We start from the raw sequence: 25,333 nt of genomic DNA on the forward strand, positions 1-25,333 counted from the left end.
TCAAAGGTCTAGGGGTACTTCGGGATGTCCATGGGCATCCAAGAACTGCCTGGAGTTAAGATCTACGAGTCTACCGCCGTAGCAAGCAAGAGGTCGTCGGATTTTGACCCCGGATCATGTGCGTATAGCATCAGTGCATATGGTAGACTACTATATGAATGTGTTGGGATGTTCATGGTCATCCAAGGACTCCCTGGAGTTAAGATCTACGAGTCTACCGCCGTAACTAGCAAGAGGTTGTCGGATTTTGACCCCGGATCATGTGCGTATAGCATCAGTGGATATATTAGACTACTGTATGAATGTGTTGGGATGTCCATGGTCATCCGAGGACTCCCTGGTGTTAAGATCTACGAGTCTACCGCCGTAACAAGCAAGAGGTCGTCGGATTTTGACCCCGGATCATGTGCGTATAGCATCAGTGCATATGATAGACTACTATATGAATGTGTTGGGATGTTCATGGTCATCCGAGGACTCCCTGAAGTTAAGATCTACGAGTCTACCGCCGTAGCAAGCAAGAGGTCGTCGGATTTTGACCCCGGATCATGTGCGTATAGCATCAGTGCATATGGTAGACTACTATATGAATGTGTTGGGATGTCCATGGTCATCCGAGGACTCCCTGGTGTTAAGATCTACGAGTCTACCGCCGTAACAAGCAAGAGGTCGTCGGATTTTGACCTCGGATCATGTGCGTATAGCATCAGTGCATATGATAGACTACTATATGAATGTGTTGGGATGTTCATGGTCATCCGAGGACTCCCTGAAGTTAAGATCTACGAGTCTACCGCCGTAGCAAGCAAGAGGTCGTCGGATTTTGACCCCGGATCATGTGCGTATAGCATCAGTGCATATAGTAGACTACTATATGAATGTGTTGGGATGTTCATGGTCATCCAAGGACTCCCTGGAGTTAAGATCTACGAGTCTACCGCCGTAACAAGCAAGAGGTCGTCGGATTTTGACCCCGGATCATGTGCGTATAGCATCAGTGGATATGGTAGACTACTGCATGAATGTGTTGGGATGTTCATGGTCATCCGAGGACTCCCTGGTGTTAAGATCTATGAGTCTACCGCCGTAACAAGCAAGAGGTCGTCGGATTTTGACCCCGGATCATGTGCGTATAGCATCAGTGCATATGTTAGACTACTATATGAATGTGTTGGGATGTTCATGGTCATCCGAGGACTCCCTGGTGTTAAGATCTACGAGTCTACCGCCGTAACAAGCAAGAGGTCGTCGGATTTTGACCCCGGATCATGTGCGTATAGCATCAGTGCATATGGTAGACTACTATATGAATGTGTTGGGATGTTCATGGTCATTCAAGGACTCCCTGGAGTTAAGATCTACGAGTCTACCGCCGTAACAAGCAAGAGGTTGTCGGATTTTGACCCCGGATCATGTGCGTATAGCATCAGTGGATATAGTAGACTACTGTATGAATGTGTTGTGATGTTCATGGTCATCCAAGGACTCCCTGGAGTTAAGATCTACAATTCTACTGCCGTAGCAAGCAAGAGGTCGTCGGATTTTGACCCCGGATCATGTGCGTATAGCATCAGTGCATATGGTAGACTACTATATGAATGTGTTGGGATGTTCATGGTCATCCAAGGACTCCCTGGAGTTAAGATCTACGAGTCTACCGCCGTAGCAAGCAAGAGGTCGTCGGATTTTGACCCCGGATCATGTGCGTATAGCATCAGTGGATATATTAGACTACTGTATGAATGTGTTGGGATGTCCATGGTCATCCGAGGACTCCCTGGTGTTAAGATCTACGAGTCTACCGCCGTAACAAGCAAGAGGTCGTCGGATTTTGACCCCGGATCATGTGCGTATAGCATCAGTGCATATGTTAGACTACTATATGAATGTGTTGGGATGTTCATGGTCATCCGAGGACTCTCTGGAGTTAAGATCTACGAGTCTACCGCCATAGCAAGCAAGAGGTCGTCGGATTTTGACCCCGGATCATGTGCGAATAGCATCAGTGCATATGGTAGACTACTATATGAATGTGTTGGGATGTTCATGGTCATCCAAGGACTCCTTGGAGTTAAGATCTACGAGTCTACCGCCGTAACAAGCAAGAGGTCGTCGGATTTTGACCCCGGATCATGTGCGAATAGCATCAGTGCATATGGTAGACTACTATATGAATGTGTTGGGATGTTCATGGTCATCCAAGGACTCCTTGGAGTTAAGATCTACGAGTCTACCGCCGTAACAAGCAAGAAGTCGTCGGATTTTGACCCCGGATCATGTGCGTATAGCATTAGTGCATATGGTAGACTACTATATGAATGTGAATGAATAAAGCACATGATCCAGGGTCAAAATCCGACGACCTCTTGCTTGTTACGGCGGTAGACTCGTAGATCTTAACTCCAGGGAGTCCTTGGATGACCATGAACATCACAACACATTCATACAGTAGTCTACCATATGCACTGATGCTATACACACAAGATCCGGGGTCAAAATCCGACGACCTCTTGCTTGTTACGGCGGTAGACTCATAGATCTTAAAACCGGTGAGTCCTCGGATGACCATTAAGATCTACGAGTCTACCGCCGTAGCAAGCAAGAGGTCGTCGGATTTTGACCCCGGATCATGTGCGTATAGCATTAGTGCATATGGTAGACAACTATATGAATGTGAATGAATGAAGCACATGATCCAGGGTCAAAATCCGACGACCTCTTGCTTGTTACGGCGGTAGTCTCGTAGATCTTAACTCCAGGGAGTCCTTGGGTGACCATGAACATCACAACACATTCATACAGTAGTCTACCATATGCACTGATGCTATACACACAAGATTCGGGGTCAAAATCCGACGACCTCTTGCTTATTACGGCGGTAGACTCATAGATCTTAAAACCAGGGAGTCCTCGGATGACCATGGACATCCCAACACATTCATACAGTAGTCTACCATATCCACTGATGCTATACGCACATGATCCGGGGTCAAAATCCGACGACCTCTTGCTTGTTACGGCGGAAGACTCGTAGATCTTAACTCCAGGGAGTCCTTGGATGACCATGAACATCCCAACACATTCATATAGTAGTCTACCATATCCACTGATGCTATTCGCACATGATCCGGGGTCAAAATCCGACGACCTCTTGCTTGTTACGGCTGTAGACTCGTAGATCTTAACACCAGGTAGTCCTCGGATGACCATGAACATCCCAACATATTCATACAGTAGTCTACCATATCCACTGATGCTATACGCACATGATCCGGGGTCAAAATCCGACGACCTCTTGCTTGCTACGGCGGTAGACTCGTAGATCTTAACTCCAGGGAGTCCTTGGATGACCATGAACATCCCAACGCATTCATATAGTAGTCTATCATATGCACTGATGCTATACGCACATGATCCGAGGTCAAAATCCGACGACCTCCTGCTTGTTACGGCGGTAGACTCGTAGATCTTAACTCCAGGGAGTCCTCGGATGACCATGGACATCCCAACACATTCATATAGTAGTCTACCATATGCACTGATGCTATACGCACATGATCCGGGGTCAAAATCCGACGACCTCTTGCTTGTTACGGCGGTAGACTCGTAGATCTTAACTCCAGGGAGTCCTCGGATGACCATGGACATCCCAACACATTCATATAGTAGTCTACCATATGCACTGATGCTATACGCACATGATCCGGGGTCAAAATCCGACGACCTCTTGCTTGTTACGGCGGTAGACTCGTAGATCTTAACTCCAGGGAGTCCTCGGATGACCATGAACATCCCAACACATTCATATAGTAGTCTAACATATGCACTGATGCTATAGGCACATGATCCGGGGTCAAAATCCGACGACCTCTTGCTTGTTACGGCGGTAGACTCGTAGATCTTAACACCAGGGAGTCCTCGGATGACCATGGACTTCCCAACATATTCATACAGTAGTCTAATATATCCACTGATGCTATACGCACATGATCCGGGGTCAAAATCCGACGACCTCTTGCTTGTTACGGCGGTAGACTCGTAGATCTTAACTCCAGGGAGTCCTTGGATGACCATGAACATCCCAACACATTCATATAGTATGTCTACCATATGCACTGATGCTATATGCACATGATCCGGGGTCAAAATCCGACAACCTCTTGCTTGTTACGGCGGTAGACTCGTAGATCTTAACTCCAGGGAGTCCTCGGATGACCATGAACATCCCAACACATTCATATAGTAGTCTACCATATGCACTGATGCTATATGCACATGATCCGGGTCAAAATCCGACGACCTCTTGCTTGCTACGGCGGTAGACTCGTAGATCTTAACTCCAGGCAGTCCTTGGATGCCCATGGACATCCCGAAGTACCCCTAGACCTTTGAGATACATAAAATTTTAGTAAACAAGTAAATCAAAAAATATGTTTTTTAAATAAATTAATTTTAAACTTTTAATATTTATTTTTTATAATCGTACAAAAAATGCTAGCTGTGGACCCCTCGAGAACTTGACAACTTTTTTATACATTTGTATTGGTTGTTTCCGTTGTGCTTAAAGGAAATGGCTATGCACCAGGCGCTTCCATATTCTTGTAGATGGCTCATATAATTGGGAGGAGACGCATGGTTTTTTTTTAAATTGTTCGATTTTATATGTTAAAAAATGTACCAACTTCTCGTCAGTCCGCGTGGACATAAAATCAAATTCTGTCGATTGCATCGGATTCGGGGATGCCTTTTCTCTCAGGAACGGATGAGATAACGTTAATCCCTTGACACAAGTTTTGTTTTGTCGAGTAGTGTAATCGAATTTCGGCTAATCGAGTCTGGACTGTATATGAAGAAGATAGTAAAAACTAGCAAAAAACAATTTGGGAACGAAATTTATGTATTTTTTTTTTCATGATGAAATAATCGCGAAAAAATCAACCATTTTCACCCGCGAAGAGAGAGGAGGCAAATCACGCAACAGAAAATCGCTCCCGAAATTCTCCAAGAAAATCAATCTGCTGATGATCTTTTGTGAATTTCCTTGTCAGCACCACTCAAAAATATTTATTTAACTTTGTTTTAATACATTGCCCATCTACAAAATGTGACAGGTCCTTTTTCGACGTGTGATGTTACACTTGCAAGTGCAGTGGCGAAAAAGATGTTCCACCGAATAATCAAGATGATGATTTTTTTAGATTTTTTTCATCGCTGCATACGACCTTTTCATAAACCACATGTAAAGAATATTGACAGCGCCTCTGGCGGAAACTTCAGAAAACTGCATGGGTGACAGAACCCTGAACAAAACGTGTTTGTTATTGTTTACATTGCGTGCTCTCGTTTTTGTTTATTCAAGGTAAAACATTAAAATGCATTTTTCTCGGAACGTCATAAAGCAACGTGCGACAAGTTAGCACGACAGCCTCAAAATGTAATATGCAATTTGGACCAACTTGTTTTGATGTTGAGAATAAGAATGTTTGAATTGGCTGTAATTGAAAGTATTCCTAATGTCAGGAATAAAACCATCATGGTATAGTTTGAAATTTTTAACTATTTTTTCCCCAAACACCACCAGATTTTTATACAGAACTTGTTTAAAATCAAACAAAACAATGTAAACGATCCAAAGTCAAAATGTAAGCTAATAGTCTGTTCTGCTCGTTCTTAATGTAAACATCCACTAACGTAAGCAGGACAGACTAGTTGCTTACACTTCGGCTTTGGCCCATTTACATTGTTTTGCTTGATTTTAAACAAGTTCTGGATAAAAAATCTGGTGGTGTTTGGGGAAAAAAGCTGTAAAAAAACTTCAAACTATACCTTGATGGTTTTAAAAACGACAACTAAAACAAGGGGACAAGTTTGAATTTGTTTTGGGTTCATGTTAGTACTTTCAATCTGAACGATTACACCGACCAACAAAATTTCTGCGCAGACTCAACTCGAGGGAAAGCATGAAGTTTGGGGTCACGTATTTTTGGAGACCCCAAACTTCATGCTACCCCTCGAGTTGGGCCTGCGCGGTGGTTTTTTTTCAATTTTTTGTAGGTTAGTGTTATGTTAGAAAATCACGACCAACGTTATCGTGAGTTTTAGAATCAATGCAGAACACGCTGTTTCTAGTTATTAATTGCGTTCACGCGATTCACGTTGCAGTCATTTATTATATCCTGATATAAAAACATCAAACGTCAAACTAAATTCACCCATTTGGAGTGCTAAAATGGTAAAGTCAACACTGCTCTTCTGCTTGATCGTTGTCATTTGGCCTCCGCAAATCACAACCCTGCAGTCGATGACCTTCCAGCTGGAACGAGTTGAACAAATCGGTGGCCAAGGTTTGTCCGACTGGCAAATCCGCGTCCGAAAGTTTAACCGGACCACCTACAGTCTGAACGGAACGGCTATCCTGCTGCAGGACTTGGACGATTCTTACGAGGTAAGGCCCGACAATCATTATGATCTAAGGGTGCAATGTGCTCAAGTCCACAGGTGGGCGTCAATTACGCGTATAGCTCACTTGGGAACAACCAGTTCAACGAATACCCGATGAAGCTGCCCCGCAAGAAGGTCTGCCGGTACGGAATCGACGTAACACCTTATAATGTGGCCCTCTTAAACCTTGCGGTTTCGTCAACGGATCCACAGGTGTGTATCGTTCTTTTTGCGACAAGACTCCGCCTCCCGGGTCTCCTAAGTGTGAAGGTATGGCACGGGGAGAGGGCACCGATTACCTATATTTTACACTTAGAATTTTTTTTGCGTCCGCCTCGGGATTCGAACCAGCGACCTCTGGATTGTGAGTCCAGCGCGCGGTCCGATTGATCCACACAGGCAGTCTGCCGGTACATGGTTGAGGAATATCGCGAGTATCAGCACGTCTGGGTCGGTTCCTCCAACACGCCGCAGGTCGATAAAGGTGCTCGGGTGTTTTGTCCGTTTCCCAAGGGAACGTACTGGGTGCGGGATATGGCCCCGGAAGCTGACTGGATTCCGCCGGTTGTGCCCACAGGGCTGTGGCGGATGACGGTTGGGGTTTGGAGAGGGGGGATGCTCCGGTGTCTCAACTTGTGTTCTATTTTAGGCTTACTAGAAAGCTGATGACATGATCGAACCTGTAGGTTTTATGATTTATTGGTATGAGAAATCCTTTCCCAGAACATTTTTCCACCACTTCAAAATATTGACCTGCCAAACAGCAGATTAGTCGTAACTCAAAAAAGATCAAATTCCTGATCTTTGAAACCATTTCCGCTCGAAATCCACCACCCGAGTCGGCATCCCAAAAAAAGACAAAGGTCCCATTGTTCAGATTCTCCCGATCCCGTACCCTTCCAATAAAACGGTCCAATCGTTCACCGCTCGTTCGCGCGTCCCAAATCCCAAACTCCTTAGAACAGAGAAGCAAAACACACCCGAAGAAAGAAAAGAACAAAAATCAAAATCCCAATTTCACAGTCCACTCGTGGCACGATCACCGCACGAACAACCGCCCAAAGCAGAGACCCTAAAAAACAGCTCCTTCAAGACCCGCGCGCGCGCTCGATCCCAGCGAAGATCGTCAGAACGAAGGAACAAACAAACGCGCGAGCGTGCGCGCGCGAACGATAACAAAAGCAAGCCTTCCCCGGAGGAGCCTCGTCGCGATCGTGTGGCGCGCACGTCCTGCTCACGATCGACCGTGCGCCGATCGAGCGCGCGCGCGGTTCAACTCATTGACGGCCACACGAAGCCGCGAGAAAGAGACAACCGGTGGTTCGCTCCAGCGTGAGTTCCCCACGCGACTCGAGCCGAACGTGGCCCGAACGCGAAGGTTGGGGAAATGTGAGTTCCAGTCGGAGGGGGGCGCTCTCTCTGGAAGCCGAACGGGAAAGAGATGGCGCGATTGTTTTCTTCTTGGACAGTTTGCGATAAGGAGCCGGCGGTTGAGCGTGAGAAAAGAATTTCGGAGGAGCAAGTGGCGCGCGCGCGTCCGTCGGACCGGTAATGTGAGCTCCGGGGAGGTTTGGCACGGAATGACGATGCTGCATCAGCGCAGAGTATCGGCTTCGGGATGCACCCAAACGAAGGAATTGTGACAACTAATGCTAACGGATGCGGAGCGAGTCTTGGTTTGTGAGTGCATCACTCCGTGCCACGAAAACCAAAACAAAAACAATGGACTGTGTCAGGAAAACCAAAACATAAACAAAGTCAGCTTTCATCGAAGTGACAGAGTCAGAGCTAGCGATTTTGACAACCGCACCACTGCACACTCAATCGAAAGCGATGGAGTTCTGTGTCATTCAATGACGGCGCTTCTGTCAAAATCGGCCAAATGTTTCACTGTTTTCGTTTGGGTGTACCATTTTCGCGCAATGGTAGTGTAATAATGAAGGGGCTAGCTATGAGGGTGGAGGTGGCATGCTTGGATAAATATTTGTATGACGTTTGATTCTGTTGGCGGGGTTGTGACTCAGCTGCAGTGGTATGTCAAGTGAAGCGTGACGTCGCGCGGTAGCCACGTGAGAGTGCTGGATTTGCAAATGCGTGTCTGAGTCTGGGTATTTTGCTGAGCCGAGCGGTTCTTGGAAGGTGTTTGGTTGAGTAAGTTGGCTGGATATGGGATACCTGTGGGATACGACGGTGTCAGCGAATCTTGGATGAATGAACGAGTCTACAGACTGTGCCATAAGATGGTACAAAGTTGACTTTTTGTAATTATTGCAGAGCGGATTCTCACAAACGCTCAAAACATGACGTAAATCGCAGATATTTCAACGACTTGGTTGTTTTTCAAACTTGAAGACGCGGTACTTGCAGGAATGCCAGACAGCTATCTTCACAGTCATCGCATCGGTGGCCTGGGTGAAGACAACCGACGCTTCCCGCTCGGGTGAGAGATACTTTGTAATTAATTAGCTATTTTGTATTGGGACCACGGCTTTACCGGCTTTTCTGCGGCGGCGACGCGCCGCCCGGATTAGTTTCTCACAGTTGTCTAATCCGACAGTTGCTTGGGAAAGGGTGCCGATTATACGCCCCGTCAAAACAATTTTCCTCCACGTGTGGCAGTGCTGATGAACGGCGTGACAAAATTAGCCTCAAGCTCGGCAAAAAAGTCGGCTCGAGATTGTGAGGTAACCCGGGGCTGACTTTATTGACTCGAGTCACGACTCGCGTTCTGAGAAGGAAGTTCGGCCGGCCGACGTCAGGTGCGTGATGTCCGTAATGAACTTCACATCAATCATCCGGAGAGCTTGAGAAGGTGATACGACAAACATTTCAATCAGTCTGACGGCGATGACGATCCCTGGACAGCTTAGACCTGCTAAATAGCGGTGACTTGTCTAGGATTCGTGTCTCCGGAGAAGAGAAGAGGTCCTTGGATAAGCCGAAAAAACAACAAACTTGTCGACCTGGTCGCTGATTCAGGACTAATTTCAGCTGACTTGAGCTGAAGTGTTGCCAGTTAACTGTAAATGTTGTTTGATTGAAGGTAGATCAAGTTCAAATAATTGGCAACACTGCGGTCACCCCAGTGATTAGCCCCGACGGAGGTGTCGGAATGTGCTGCCTGAGCAGCAGGCTGGTCAACACTGCTGAACAACGAGCCGTAGATCATCTGCGCTCAATCCTTTACATAAACAACAGGTCCCACAGGATGCCATAGAAATCGCTAATGAAAACAAAACTCGGATCAAGACAAGTTGCCAAGCCAACTCATTAGTTCAGACAAAACGCTGAAGATCCTATGCGAAGCTTCTACGGGGGGAGAAAAATCGTGTTAAAACAACATCCTGATCCTCGTCGCGACCCGTCCCCAGACGGGTTGATCCTTTGTGTGCCGTCACGTCCCGGGAGTTGTTTTTGTTTGGGCTTAAAAAATTGTCCGGCAAATCACTTCGACGCACCTGGCTAGATCCGAAGGGTTTTGTTTATGTTGACTGGGACGAAATTACCCGTAAACGGAGCTGACACGGACGACGGTGTCTGCTGGTCACGATCATTAGGGCGGGATTAGCCTAGCTAAAGTCAGCACTGTGGTGACAACAAACCGGAGGATTTGCGGTGGGATGAGCACCGGGATGAGTCGTCGACGGCTGGACGGATTAGATGCGCGGGATTGACCGTTGAACTCCTTGTGACAGGTAGAGTAAAGCTTGTGGAGTGAGTAGGGATGTCAAAAAAGAACAAACTGTCTCTCTTCTAAGAGAGGCTAAACTGCCAACCGGATCGTTACTCCTAGTCAACTAACGAGCCGCTGCTGGTGCGGCATGGTCCAAAAGGTACCCGCGCAGACCCGGGGCCAAATCTTCCCACCATCAACGTCGTCATCAACGTCCCCTCATCGCTCTACCTCTCGCTCACCGAACGCCTGGCCACGGCGGCGTCTCCACGGGTCTATTTATTTCCCAAAGCAATCTACGGGCGATAAATTTAGCTCTTTTATGGCCCATTTTGCCCCGCGGCTATCGCGTAGACTTCGGTTCGGTCCGTCTAGAAGTGGCGTACGCGTGCGAACTCTTGAAGACCGTAGTAGTGGCCACTGTCGGATCGCGGTGGAATGCCGCGGCCATCAAACGGCTGGTTTGTTGGTCGCGTAAGGGGGAAGAAGCTGGTGGAGCGTTGATGATCGCGCGCGTGGCCGCGATGATTGGGACTAACGCCAGGGGAGATTCTGACTAGTCAGGTTGAAGGACGTGACTTGTTGGAAATTGTCTGAAAAAAAGTTGATCAATAGTATTTCAAGGTCCAGTAGATCACGACCCGCAGAACCAGGTTCAAAGGAAAAGACACAGTCCAGACATTCCTACCTCCAAAACGAAGCTCAATCGAATCCCAAGGGAAGTACCTTGAAGCCGTCGTCGTCGTCGCGCACGCTTCTCCTTTTGTGCCGGGAAGACCCCCGGCATGTTCCAGTGAAATGTGATTGAAAATCAAATCTTATTTCTGTTCCCACACTTTTGGGCACGATTCGCCGCCGCCACCGTGGAGTTGTTGGACGAGCTGCTGCTGCCGTTCAAGAGGCTTCCTCGAGAGGTTCGAGCGTTCATCAGTGGTCACCGAGGAAGAGGAGGAGCGGTACGAAAACGTGCCTGACAGAAGGAGTTGAAGAAGGTGGCTTATTCGTGCTGGAGTTGACTCCCGGGAACTCAGCGGTGGTAACGATCTCGTGCGCGATCGACGATTGAACGAGCCGCAGCACGTCAACGGAGATCTACGCGGGCTGCGGTGATTGTGTGGAGTTGAAGTTGGAGCGGGAGCGTGTGTCTATCGAGATGAAGCTGGAGTGGGTAATGGATTGAAAGGGGCAGGAGTTGTTGTGGATGCCACGCGATCGGCCCTGGTAGGAGGTCGATGTCTATGTGTATGAAATCAGTTACCGTTTTCGTGTATATTTATGATAAAGTTATTAAAATTTATTTTTTGAACATAGAAAACATTATTGATTGATTCTCAGGTTTTCGTTTGGAACCAAAGAGACCATCAACAAATCACGTGGACACCTTGTTGAATATTTAAATTAATTGGTCATAACCTTCAACAGGGTTGCCAGATCTTCAAACTGATGCTTGAACTGATCTCTCGATTTCTGTTTTCCGATACATTGAATGATATCCAACAATCCGAAACCCCGATCCGAAATATTCAATTATCTGAATTTCAAAAAGATAAAGCCTACTTCTCGCCCTTAATCTACGCACGTCTACCATAAAATCTCACTGTCACCTTGTAAACGAATCCCAATTTATCAGTGCACGCAGTGCTATCATTCAACCTCCCCGAAAAACCCCGGATATGGCCACGGGGCCAAGGGCCAGCCGCAGCAGCATTGTGCGTCACACCACCAATCCGGTGTCAATCGGTTTGGTTCGGTGATGCAAGTTCGTCCGAGCTGCGATAAAAGGTAAACGCCGCATCAACGTTCGCTCTCTTCACTATCTTGGACACACGCCAGACGCCATAGATCCCACCGCTTAAAGCTCGGCTTCGGCGGTGATAATTAATTATAAATTTATTTCTGGTCTCTCGCTCTGAGGTGAGGTGACGAATTTGGCGGAGTGACGCGTGGCCGTGCTATCTTGAGTTGTAAAAGAAACAAACAAATAAATAAAGGAAGACGCTCGTTGACTTTATTTTGGGAAAGTTTCCAATTAGGCGTAGGCCTCTGAAGCGAGATAAGGGTTTGGTGGTTGCGTGCTAAAATGTTTTGGCTAGGGTTGCCAAAAATGTTTTTCTGTCTGTAGAGATTCTACAAACGAATTCAATAATTCAAATTTCGCTCTAATTACTTTCAATAAAATTACTTAGAATGCTACTTTCAGGTAAATTTAGGTAACAATGGTTTAAACATTTTTACATGGAGAAAGCTCAGATCATCAAAGTATTTTACTTATTGCAAGTTGCAACAATATTTTAAATGATAATTTCATGACAAACAGTTCGTAATTTTTAAAGACATTTTAATTCAAATATTAGGATCCTTCATGCTAAAAAAATACCTAGAAGTTCTAATAACTTTTGCAAGATTAAAAAAAAATCTTTCATTGTAATTTGGGCTAGTGGTAGGGGGACAGGGGGTAATATGCACCCCCTAAGGGAAAACTGTGATTTCCCAACCATAACAGCATTTCTGTGAAAGAATTTCGTTAGATGTTCATAAATAACTATTATTCAACGTCATCCAAGTGAAACAAGTCTTTAAAAACCTCAAAATTGTTTAAAAATAACAGATTTCTAAAAATATTTTTGATTCATTTCAAACAACAATGCGGGGCAATATGCACCGCAACATTGGGTCAAAATGCACTACAACAACAGGGCAAAATGCACCACAACATGGGGCAAAATGCACTGGCTAAAAGCAGTTTTCACTAGTCACCACTAGATGACACCGCTTTTTTTACAAAGGAGCTTCACAGCGGAGCATTTTGCCCCGACCACGCTTTTTGCAGAAAATTTAATTAAAAATGCATTTTTTGATGTTTTTGGGCTCATCTATCTACACAATAATGAAGATTATGACAAAAACTATATACCTCAACACTTACAATAACAATAAATGCTTTTTATATTGTCCAAAAATCATAATGAAAGTTCAATGAAAACTAGATGAAAACACAACATTTTAAAGTTTTGCAAATAACTTGAGCTGTTTTTATACTACGATGCTCAAATTTTTCCAGCATGATTTAGGAGTGTTAAACCTCCAATTTCTATGATTTTTCCCCCGGAAAATTCTTCTAAATACAGAGAAAAGCAGGGGGTGCATTTTGCCCCGGGGGTGCATATTACCCCCTCTCCCCCTATTTCGAAATTTGCCCTTGACTGTGAAACTTGTTAAATACCGTGAAATGCCAAGATATTTTAAATAACCTATTTTGCGGAGAACTACCCCGCCAACACACACCACACAGCAGTTGCCCTGACCCCTCTTGATTTGCGTAAAAATAATCCAAAGGGGTAGTTTTAGTCCCTGAACACGAATACGAGCTCAATTTTTGACATCTGGTGACGAAGGGGCGGTACGATTACATTTTATTTTATTGTATACACAATGTGATTTTAAAAGCATCACATGAACAATTCCGTAGTAACTTTTCAATAGGGCGAATCTGCTTTTGTAGACAAGCAGTCTATCCCTTTTGCTCAAGTGACAGACGCAGATTCGCCTTATTGAACTGTTACTATGGAATTTGTCTCGCTCGTGTGGAACAATCGGAACGCGCACTGGACTCACAATCCAGAGGTTGCCGGTTCGAACCCGCGGTGGGCGCTCTAAAATTCTTTGTGAAAATATAAGTATCCAGCGCCGTCGCTACGTAAAAAACGAAACTATTGGCACTACGCCCCCCCGGGGCATGGCCTTCCTCTAACGTGGGATTTCTGCTCCAGCGCCTCTGACGAGACAGGAGAAACCGGGACCGACGTTTTACTTCACCATCCGATAGAAGCTCAGTGGATAAGGCGGGAATCGAACCCGCGTCTCATAGCATCATCGGGATCGGCAGCCGAAGCCGCTACCCCTGCGCCACGAGACCCGACGTCGCTACGTGCCGTACTCAAATACTTAGGAGCCCAGGGCAGCGAAGTCCTTGTAGTTAAAAGGAAGACACTATAGTGGTTGGTACTAGCAATAGTGGCCGACAGCTATAAAGTCAACTTCGATTTTTACATGAACAATTTTCGTAATAAAAAGAATGTGAAAAAACGTTTTGCAAAGAATCAATTAAAGGAAGCTGTTTCATTTTGAATGTTCGTTTTTTTATTTGAAGGCAATGAGCAAATTGCATAAATCGCAAGGAAAATTTGAAAAAAATGATTCCAAATGATTTTTTTTTATTCTATTTGTTTGAAAAAATACCATAAAATAATGAAAAAAAATTTGATATACATTTGGCAATGATCATAATTTAAATTAATTCGCAAAAAATAAGAAAACTATAAAAATTGGAATTACAACCCTAGGTTTCAACATTTGGATGAAAAAATTGCTTTAAAATGCATCCTACAGGCGTACAGTTGCTTTTCAATCATTAGTTTTGAAAATATCGAGGTAGTGACGGATTTTTTTTTTTCGCAAAATAAAAACTTTTCGTGGGACTGTACATTGGTATTTCATGAAAATTTAAAATGTTTTCAAAGGAGTTCAAACATACTAAATATGATTATAAACGCGGGAAAATGCATTTTAACTGGTTTTCAGTTGATTAAGCCTTAATTTTCATTAAAATTTTGAAGTTTTTCGAAAAAAATATTTTTTTGCCCCCTGATTGTTCAGGTCAACTTTGAAGGGGGGGGGGGGGACATAAACTTTGAAAAATATTTGCATAAAAATCCATAAATGAATTAAAATTATCATCAATAAAAAATATAAATATTGAAATAATAAGCCATTGTTTCAACATTTGAATAAAAAAAAGTGTTTTTGAATGCATTTGACACTAGTTAAGTTGTTTTGCAATCATTAGTCAGTAAAATTTGACGAAAACAAAAATTTTAGCGAAAAAAACTGTTTGCGATAATAAACACAGAAAATTTTCAAAAATTCTATACATTTTTAAATTTACCCAAACATGCTAAAAACTATTCTAAACGCAGGGGAATGCATTTTAAATTGATTTCAATTGATTGCACCTAATATTTCATTGATATATTGAAGTTCCTGAAAAAATATTTTTTTGCCCCCTGATTTTTCGGGCCATTCTTGGCACCAGCCTTATTTCAGATTATAATTATGCAATATGTTTGAAGAGTGCACCATCACATTCAAATAACGTATCAAAAAACAAAAAAATAACCTATAGAGAAAATACGTTTATTCCTTAACCTAATTCTTTTATTGATAGATTATTAAAAAATATAATAAATAAATTAAAAATAATAGAAAATTTTAAAAATTTAAACTAATCAAAAACTTATAAAAAAAATTGTGCCAGCCTAATTAAAATGAGATTTAATGTGTATATATTTTTTTAAGTTCTAATAATAATCTTAAACTCAGACGAAAATACCAAATCGCTCAGAAAATCCTTTCTCACGATAGGGAGTTTTGGAATGTTTTCATAGATTTTTTGTATGGACAGCTTCCAAGTTTGCTTGGAAACTTGTGTGAAAATGCAAAATGGTTTCTTTGAAAATAAGGAATCAATGGACAAACTTGTATCCAAATAAAAAAGTTGATTTGTCAAAACGCATAGAACTGTTTATTTAGAAATATAATTTTAAATAATTGATTAAAACCGAACTGTACAATTCAAACAAAAAACAATGGTCAATATGGAGACTTTTATGTAAAATTGTCTGGAGAATCGATTCTCGTATTCGGTTTTTGAAAATTTTGACGTTTAGAGAACTTTTCAAAAAAACAGTTTCAGTAAATGAGTTTTGTATTTTTTTAGGTGAGTTGCTCCATCCTGCATTTTTCGTGAGTCTTTTTGTAACATCTTAGGCTATCTTCACAAAAATTTTGAACGAAAAAAAAAATCGTGGGCTCACTTTAAAATTTGACTTTTAAACATAAAAATCAAAAAATCTCATAAAAGTAGTGTGTAGAGGGTGACGATTCTCGAGATTTTCGATTTCCCGGGAATCGAGAGTTGTATTTGGCAATTTCCCGGGAATTCCCGGGACCCGGGAGTTTTTTTTAAGTATGCAATTGTGCCAATAATTAAAAAAAACAAAGTAATAAATTTGTTTCTTTTCAATGAAAAGTTACAATTAATTCATAATTATTCAATGAAACGGTAATTTAAGTAGGCTCATAACATAGTTCTACTTTTTGATAATTTTTTTTCTAAATCTGTGAATACGAGTTCATTTCATGAACTTTTTGGGACTCAAAATAGTAGTTGAAAATGTTTACTAATCTTTATTCACACTGAGTGATTTTTCAAAAGTTGCACAAACTTTTTCATGAACTAGACTTAGATTTTTGTGAAGTAAAAAACTAGCTCTTATATATTTTCCCAATAAGGCTTTCTAGCCTGAAATTGACCAATACATTCAAAGTATGTTTACATTACAGCTGGACGATTGTTTGCATCAGGTTTCCTATCTCTTTCTAGCAATTTTTTTTTGTCAGGCGACTTCTAGCTGGTTTTTTTGACTAACCGCCCGATATGTCAGCCAACATACTTCGCAGGGCTGTGACAGCTCGAGCTCGATCATTGTTTGCATCAGGATACTGTGACGAGAAGTTCGTCATTTTTGGGTTAAATTATATTTTTTTTCACTGGGCCTAGAAAACCTTATATCAGGATTTTTGCAATATGATAAATAACGACTCAAAACAACAATTCAAAGTTCTTTTTCTTTCTTAAGGTCAACTGTTAATATAAAAAGTAAATAATTATGTTATTTTTATTACTATTATTTGGAAAACTCGAATGTTCACAATTAGTGGACCTTCACTTTACAAAGAGTTCTAAAGTTTTTTTATTTCCAAAATGTAATTGAATATTGACATCAAAAAGGAAATGACCTTGATACAGTGAAATCAACTTCAATACTAAGAATTAAAAAAAAAAAAAATATAAGGTTTTCTATGTTCAAGAGAGGATACGGAAATTGAACTTATCTTGAAAAGGTTTTATTCCCTCTTAGAAATAATAAATAATTTTTTTTTCAAAAAACTTAAGTTTTTCATTCATTCCTGCTAGACATGATTTAAAGTAACTTTTGGCGTTCACATTTGTTTGGCAACACTCAATTATAGTTATTGGAATTTTTAACAAGTTAAAATTTACACTTCCTAATAAGAAGATTGCAGAAGCAATGATATATTCGAAATTGAATATCGAACATGTAACTCTCAATTTTCTTCGAATTTTTCGAATGTTTTTCCTGATTAGTTTACATAATGTTGCTTTCATATTTATAATTACAAAATTTCCCGGGAGTCTCGACCAAATTTCCCGGGAATCGAGAGGTCCAAAAATGATCGATTTCCCGGGAAATTTTTCCCGGGAATTTCCGCTCGTCACCCTCTAGTAGTGTGTTTTTTTCTTTCAATGTATTTTTTCGGAAAGCCCGTCAAATTTCCTACAAGTTTGTCTTTGACCACTTTTTGATACGATGCAACGGCTTCGAGATACAGCAATATTTAAATTACGAAATACAAAAATATTTAAAACACTTACGCCCTTCTCAAATGTCATTATCGAGTGTAACTGGCTTCATATACACAAAAATGGCTTATAAATGCCTAGGATAACATGTCTACAAAGTTGCATTGAAATCGGAGAGGGTAGAGAAAAAAGTACCTAAAAATTCTTGTTTTGGGCTGGAATTGCTCAACATTTAAATGTCTGCTACTTGAAAATAATTTTTCGTAATGTTTCATCAGTGTTAAAAAAGGAGAAACAGGATGAAATACCTTCGTACACATATTTTGTATGTCAGCACTTTGACGTTAAACTACAGCTCCTAAAAAGGCGTTTTAAGCCTAATTCGAGCAATAAATAGCTCAGTAATAAGAGAGCAAGCTAGTACCCATCAAATGCTTTGCAAAATATTTTATTTATTTAGTGAGAAACAGCAAATTGGTTGGAAATTAGAAAAAGAAAATCCTTACCCTGCCATACAGAATTTCTTTCAATTCATAGACTATTTTTTCTCTAACCAACCATGTGTTCTATGAAAATGTCCTCATTGTTAAGTTCTTGATTCAAAATTAAACAGTTTACACTTCCAAAAATTTCCTGCCACCTTATCACCGAGTCCATGTGTCATCCAGTGAACCACACAGTGAAACAAAGGCAACCACAGAGATTACCACTTCTTCGCCGAGCTGATAAAATGGTTAAACCATGTGACGTCAATGGTCAACCCAGAGGCCTTAACTTATCTCTGGCAGATTCACTCAATCTCGCCGGCTTGATATCGGGCGGTGTAAAAGTGGGATTTCGCCCAGACCTGGATTAAAATTGGCGATCAGCCTAATTATATGGTAGCTAAAGCGCTAACCAAGAGCACAAAATTTCCTAGAATCGCACGAATAGTGCGAAAATCATCCCAAATTGCGGTCCCTAATCCGGGATCGAATTTGCCCCGTACCACACGGCACTTGGTTCCGCAAAAGGTCCCCGGTAATTACAGTGTAAACAGATAAAGAAGAAAATCGATTTCGCAGCTTTCGCGTTAAAATATTAATCCTGGACGCGCGCGCTTTAGTCCGTTGCAATTTTTCGAAGCAGGCCGATCGGAGATTAGTCCGGTAAGGTTCGGCTTTCGGCTCAGCATGGTGGAGGCAGCTTCACCTTCTTCAGAAGCGGCCCGACCGATCATCACTACACCCTAGTGGCCGCCACCGACGAGAAGAAGAAGAAGCACGTCGGCGGACCAAAGGAGGTGTTCAAGAAACAGGTTCCAATAAAAAATAGGTGTTGCGTGTTGGCGGTCGAAATGAAACAACTCTGCGAACAATCGCTGGGATTCCAACCGGCTTGGACATAGTGCACGATCGGAATGTCCTTTTACCTTTCGTACAACCGGACACCAGATGGCTCCTGGGCGTGGGATTGTGATCGGTTTTTGGGAATCACGACGGGGGTTGCAGGGTTGAAGTTGTGAGTATTTTCTTTGAAATGGCATTTTTCTTTGACAACCTATAAATTTAGAGAAAAGCTGATGTCACCATCATGTTCAGCGCGAGAAATTACATCAAGAACACTTGAAATCCCAAAGTATAATGAAACGTTCCCGAGTTACAGCAATCACAAGTTTACCTAGCATTTAACTGACAATCTTTCTTCGAAGTGCTGTAACTTGATAGAAATTCACAATACTCTGACGTTTCCACAGATTCCCATGTAAAATTTTCTGAGGATTACAATGGTGATACTATTTTTCAAATTTAAACCATATGTTTTCCATGAAAATTTCATTTTAACTTCATCCCTTTCGATATCCCCAATAAATGACCACATCCAAGCCCGGTGAACAATGCTGACTTGCCAAAGTGTCCGTGGCGTGCCCGCGCATGTCCTGCGGGCAGTCCGCACGCCAAAGATAAATAATAAATCGAACTAAAATGCCTTTAATAAGTCCATGGAGGACGAAACCAAATTCGGCGCAAATAAGCCACCGAAGATCACGCAAAAAAAAATCCGTATCTGTTGTCTCGTTTCCCCTCGCTGGGGGCGCATATTGTTCCCACCTTCTCTCGAGAGGGAGGTGCGTCGAAATCACGTAACTTGTGGGTTGGAGGGCAGGGATTGTGAGGAAGGAGCGAAGCCTTGACTAAATTACGAGCCAAATTGGTCCCGAACTGACTTAACTTGCTGGCTGCTGCGCTTCGAGGAAGGATTTCGAAATTTTGAGGCACTGGAAGATTAAAATCATTTTTCATGTAAATTTTGAAATTTTGTACTTGATAGAAATGTTTAAATATGAAAACTTAAATTCTTCTACTTTTGTACCTTATATATATTGATAAATTTCTGTGAACATCAGTTCTTTCCGTTCTCCACCTCGAAAAAGGCAAATTGAAGATGTTGGAGCTCGTGCGAACATGGCCAGCAACATCAAGAGCAAGAGCGTGACTTTACTGTAGATGATGGCAAATTGGTGAGAGGGTTCTTCTGGGGCCAGGGAAAGGGTCAGAGGACCTCCAAAACCGCCGCCGATGACCACGACATGGATTGGCTGGTCGTGGGAAAGTTTGGCAGCTGCACGTGGTAAGAAATACTTCAATCTTAGTCATTTTGTTAAGATTGTGTCCTGAAATTAATTTCTGTACAAAGCAACAGCAAACACCTCTTCCAACCACCACTCTTAGCATTAGTCACACAATCACGTTGAATTTCTCACACCCCATCGATACCGCGGAGCCCGTTGCTGCTAAGCAAAGTGCAATCCCCGGGAGCTTAGGCTGAGTAAACACAACTGCACTTGCCGCACGAGAGTGGCAACAGCACCGGCCTTAGACAGTGGGCTCAACAGCCGGGGAGGGGGCTTGTTGGGACTTAGTGGCAGACGACTGTCTGAGGCGGGTGCTTTCAGCTAGCTGTTATCAGCAGCAGCAGCAGCAGCTATGGGGCTGAAGTGCGCAAATCGCGGAGCAAAGTTTGTCGACTCGCGCAGTTCCCCGACGAGGAGGAACATCTTCATTATGGGGAATTCATTGTTTGGATTTGAAAAGGGTGCGGGAGGGCAATTGCTAGTGAAGTGAGTGGTGAAAGAGTGCTCTCTTGACTGACTTAATTTATTTAAATTCTAATTAGATAATCAAATCATGATACAAATGATTTTCTATTCTGGTTCCATTTTTACTTTTAATATCAAATTCGAGTTCTGCAACCCCATTTTAGTCAAATTAGATGGTTTGAATTCCTTTAAAATAACTAATTATTTTGTTTCAGTATTTCATCATCGCCATTTTGGCAGCAATATCTTAGTTACTAAGGGTTTCTTATCAACATGGATCTAAACAGCAAAATATATAGAATTTTCCCAGCTTTTCAATTTTTTTGCAATAGTGGGTAAACATGGGAACTAATTCAAAAAAAAGAATAACTACTACTATTTCCTTAGAAGTTACTTAAAAATGGTTATAACTTGAACACGGTGATCAAAATTTCACTATTGAGCAATTCCAGCTCAAATCAGGATTATTTCCGGTACTTTTGTACCCGACCCTCTCCGATTTCGATATAACTTTGTAGACATGTTATCCTAGGCCTATATAAGCCATTTTTGTGTATATAGAGCCAATAGTACTTGAAAATAACATTTGAGAAGGGCGTAAGGTATTTAAATATTTGTGTATTTTGTAATTTAAAAATTACTGTATCTCGAAGCCGTTGCGTCGTATCAAAAATTAATAAACTTGTAGGAAATTGAACGGGCCTTTTAAAAAATATACACTGAAACAAAAATACGCGCCTGAAACTTAAATTTAAAGGTGATGTCACGATTTTTTTCGTTCAAAATTTTTGAGGAAATAGCCTAAAATGTTACCAAAAGACTGACAAAAATTTTAGGATGGTATGTCTCTCCTAAAAAAATACAAAAATTATTTAACAAAACTGTTTTTTTGAAAAGTGGTCTAAACGTCAAAATTTTTGAAATCCGGTAGTGGGAATCGATTTTCCAGACAATTTTACATAAAAGTCTCCATATTGACCATTGTCCTATGTTCAATCTTTGGGAAGATACAGTGGTTTTAAAAACAAAAAAGTTGAAAAAACGCGTTTTTTGTGGTATTTGGCAATTTCTATATGACTATATGATCGTTTTTATATTTACGTAATCAAATTTACTATCCTGGTTTTTACCACACTGAAAAAAATATTCTTTTTTTCAGTTATAAGCAATGTAATTAAGCTTATATCTGTAAGCCCTTACATCCAATTGAAATGCTGTCAAAGGCAAACTTATGCAAAATTGGACGAGCTTTCCAGTAAAAATATTTACGAAGCTGAAAAACCAAGTCTGTCATTTAGAAATTGCCAAAAACAACCAAAAAAAACCCTTTTCTTCAACATTTGTATTTTTAAAACCGCTGTAACTTCACAAGGATTGGACATAGGACAATGGTCAATATGGAGACTTTTATGTAAAATTGTCCGGAATATCGATCCCCACTACTGGTTTTTAAAAATTTTGACGTTTTGACCACTTTTCAAAAAAACAGTTTTATTAAATGATTTTTGTATTTTTTTAAGAGAGACATACCGTCCTCCATTTTTTTGTCAGTCTTTTGGTAAATTTTTGAGCTATTTCTTCAAAAAATTTGAACGAAAAAAATCGTGACATCACCTTTAAATTTAAGTTTTAGACTTAAAAATCAAAAAATCTCATGGATGTGGCGTGTATTTTTGTTTCAGTGTATTTTTTTCAAAAGGTCCGTCCAATTTCCTACAAGTTTGTCTTTGACCACTTTTTGATTCGACGCAAAGGCTTCGAGATACAGTAATTTTTAAATTACAAAATACAAAAATATTTAAAAACCTTACGCCCTTCTCAAATGTTATTTTCGAGTACTGTTGGCTCCATATACGGGTAATTCTCTACCAACTCACACGAAATCGGGAAAAGTTGCCCCGACCCCTCTTCGATTTGCGTGAAACTGTGTCCTAAGTGGTAACTTTTGTCCCTGATCACGAATCCAAGGTCCGTTTTTTGATATCTCGTGACGGAGGGGCGGTACGACCCCTTCCATTTTTGAACATGCGAAAAAAGAGGTGTTTTTCAACAATTTGCAGCCTGAAACGGTGATGAGATAGAAATTTGGTGTCAAAGGGACTTTTATGTAAAATTAGACGCCCGATTTGATGGCGTACTCAGAATTCCGAAAAAACGTATTTTTCATCGAAAAAAACACTAAAAAAGTTTTAAAAATTCTCCCATTTTCCGTTACTCGACTGTAAAAAATTTTGGAACATGTCATTTTATGGGAAATTTAATGTACTTTTCGAATCTACATTGTCCCAGAAGGGTCATTTTTTCATTTCGAACAAAATTTTTCATTTTAAAATTTTGTGTTTTTTCTAACTTTGCAGGGTTATTTTTTAGAGTGTAACAATGTTCAACAAAGTTGTAGAGCAGACAATTATAAAAATTTTGATATACAGACATAAGGGGTTTGCTTATAAACATCACGAGTTATCGCGATCTTACGAAAAAAAGTTTTGAAAAAGTTACTTTTTGCGTTTCTCTTTGTTTCGTCGTCCGTGTCTGTCGCGGGTGACCATGAATGGCCATGATCGATGACGACCAACTTTTTCAAAACTTTTTTTCGTAAAATCGCGATAACTCGTGATGTTTATAAGCAAACCCCTTATGTCTGTATATCAAAATTTTTATAATTGTCTACTCTACAACTTTGTAGAACATTGTTACACTCTAAAAAATAACCCTGCAAAGTTCGAAAAAACACGAAATTTTAAAATGAAAAATTTTGTTCTAAATGAAAAAATGACCCTTCTGGGACAATGTAGATTCGAAAAGAACATTAAATTTCGCATAAAATGACATGTTCCAAAATTTTTTACAGTCGAGTAACGGAAAATGGGAGAATTTTTAAAACTTTTTTTGTGTTTTTTTCGATGAAAAATACGTTTTTTGGAATTCTGAGTACGCCATCAAATCGGGCGTCTAATTTTACACAAAAGTCCCTTTGACACCAAATTTCTATCTCATCACCGTGTCAGGCTGCAAATTATTGAAAAACGCCTCTTTTTTCACATGTTCAAAAATGGAAGGGGTCGTACCGCCCCTCCGTCACGAGATATCAAAAAACGGTCCTCGGATTCGTGATCAGGGACAAAAGTTACCCCTTAGGACAAAGTTTCACGCAAATCGAAGAGGGGTCGGGGCAACTGCTGTGTGAGTTGGCGGAGAATTACCCATACACAAAAATGGCATATATAGGCCTAGGATAACATGTCTACAAAATTTCATTGAAAATGGAGAGGGTCGGGTACAAAAGTACCAGAAAAAGTCCTGATTTGAGCTGCAATTGCTCTATTGTACTTTTTGGTTTCAAATTCGATTTTACAACAATAAATGAAGTTGAATAAAAATTGCGAATAATGTTTCGATTTTTTGAAAAAAAAAATAATATTGATTCAAAAATTCATAACTCGATCAAAGATTTTTTAACACATTCTAGAAATTTCTGAAAAGTTGGCATTTGATGACTTCTAAAACATCCCGGGCAGACGGTAATAACAAAATTCATGCCATTTCAATTACAAATACTGTTAAAATAACAGAAATTGTTATGGAATCTTCTTGAAAAATCCATTTTTGCATAAGGGTATAATAACAGTTTATGTTATCATAACAAAATTTGTTACTGGTCTGGTATTGGTTGAACGCCAAAACAACTCGAGAATAACATTTTTTGCTATGGAAGAATATCTCCAAATGTTATTTTGATGATCGGATTAGTTGTTAAAATAACAAAAGATAATAACAAAGATTTGTTCGAAGAATAACTAAAAATGTTATTTGTCTGTTATTACAATAACAATCCAATAACAAAAAATTCATAACGACGAATAACAAATCTTGTTATAAATAACATATAATGTTATTGGCCTAGTATTTTCAAATAACAAAAAATGTTATTCCCAAGTTATTTCCGTCTGCTCGGGATATCAGAAAAAAAATTTAAATAGTGTTTTGTGGCAAATCAAGTTTTAGTGACAAAAGGTGAAATTAAAATCACCGAATAAAAATTGCTGTGTATAATTTTTTTTTTTCAGTGTAGTCCTTATTCACTCCTACAACTTTGCCGAAGACACCAAATCGATCAGAAAATTTCTTCAAGAGATGCATATTTTTGAATTTTCATACATCATTTTTGAATGGACAACTGCCAATTTTTTATGGAATATTATGTGGACAAACTAATGATGCAAAATGGCTTCTTTGGGCATACCGAAGGCAACAGAAAATACAAAAAATTGAATGACCGAAATCTCATAGAATTGCATTTTGGTGAATTTGTAAGTATAGATGAGGACTTCAAAGAAAAAAAAAACAAGGTTAATGGAAAAATTCTGATTTTTCAAATCTTTGGTCACTTAAATTTGATTTCCAAAAAACTATATTTTTCAATTGGAGGTTGAGAATTCCAGAATTTCCCAAAAATTTGATTAGCTTTGTTATTTTTTAAAAAGTGATTAAAAAGTATTTTTTTTATTAAAATTTCTAGTTTAATTTAAGTAAAATTGAATTTGCCATTTTAAAGGTAACTACAAAAAAACTTCATATTTCAATATTTAAAATGAAAAAAAAGATTGTACATTTTTTTTCTAAGGACAATATATTAATCCAACCATATCGATGATCAAAATATGATGGCCTAATGGACAATGGCAGGGTTCGAACT

At 40.6% G+C, this 25,333-nt stretch overlaps 1 protein-coding gene across 1 annotated transcript; it reads left to right on the forward strand.

The window, feature by feature from the left end:
* Positions 1-6,165: 6,165 nt before the first annotated feature.
* Positions 6,166-6,838, forward strand: LOC120426298 (uncharacterized). The gene is made up of 2 exons (XM_039591048.2): positions 6,166-6,445; positions 6,499-6,838. The coding sequence occupies exons 1-2, from the start codon at positions 6,230-6,232 to the stop codon at positions 6,829-6,831; spliced, it is 549 nt and encodes a 182-aa protein (XP_039446982.2). The 5' UTR covers positions 6,166-6,229; the 3' UTR covers positions 6,832-6,838.
* The last annotated feature ends 18,495 nt before the right edge of the window (positions 6,839-25,333 follow it).

Source organism: Culex pipiens, chromosome 3 (genome assembly GCF_016801865.2).
Source record: "Culex pipiens pallens isolate TS chromosome 3, TS_CPP_V2, whole genome shotgun sequence".
In the NCBI taxonomy this organism is placed as follows: Eukaryota; Metazoa; Arthropoda; class Insecta; order Diptera; family Culicidae; genus Culex; species Culex pipiens.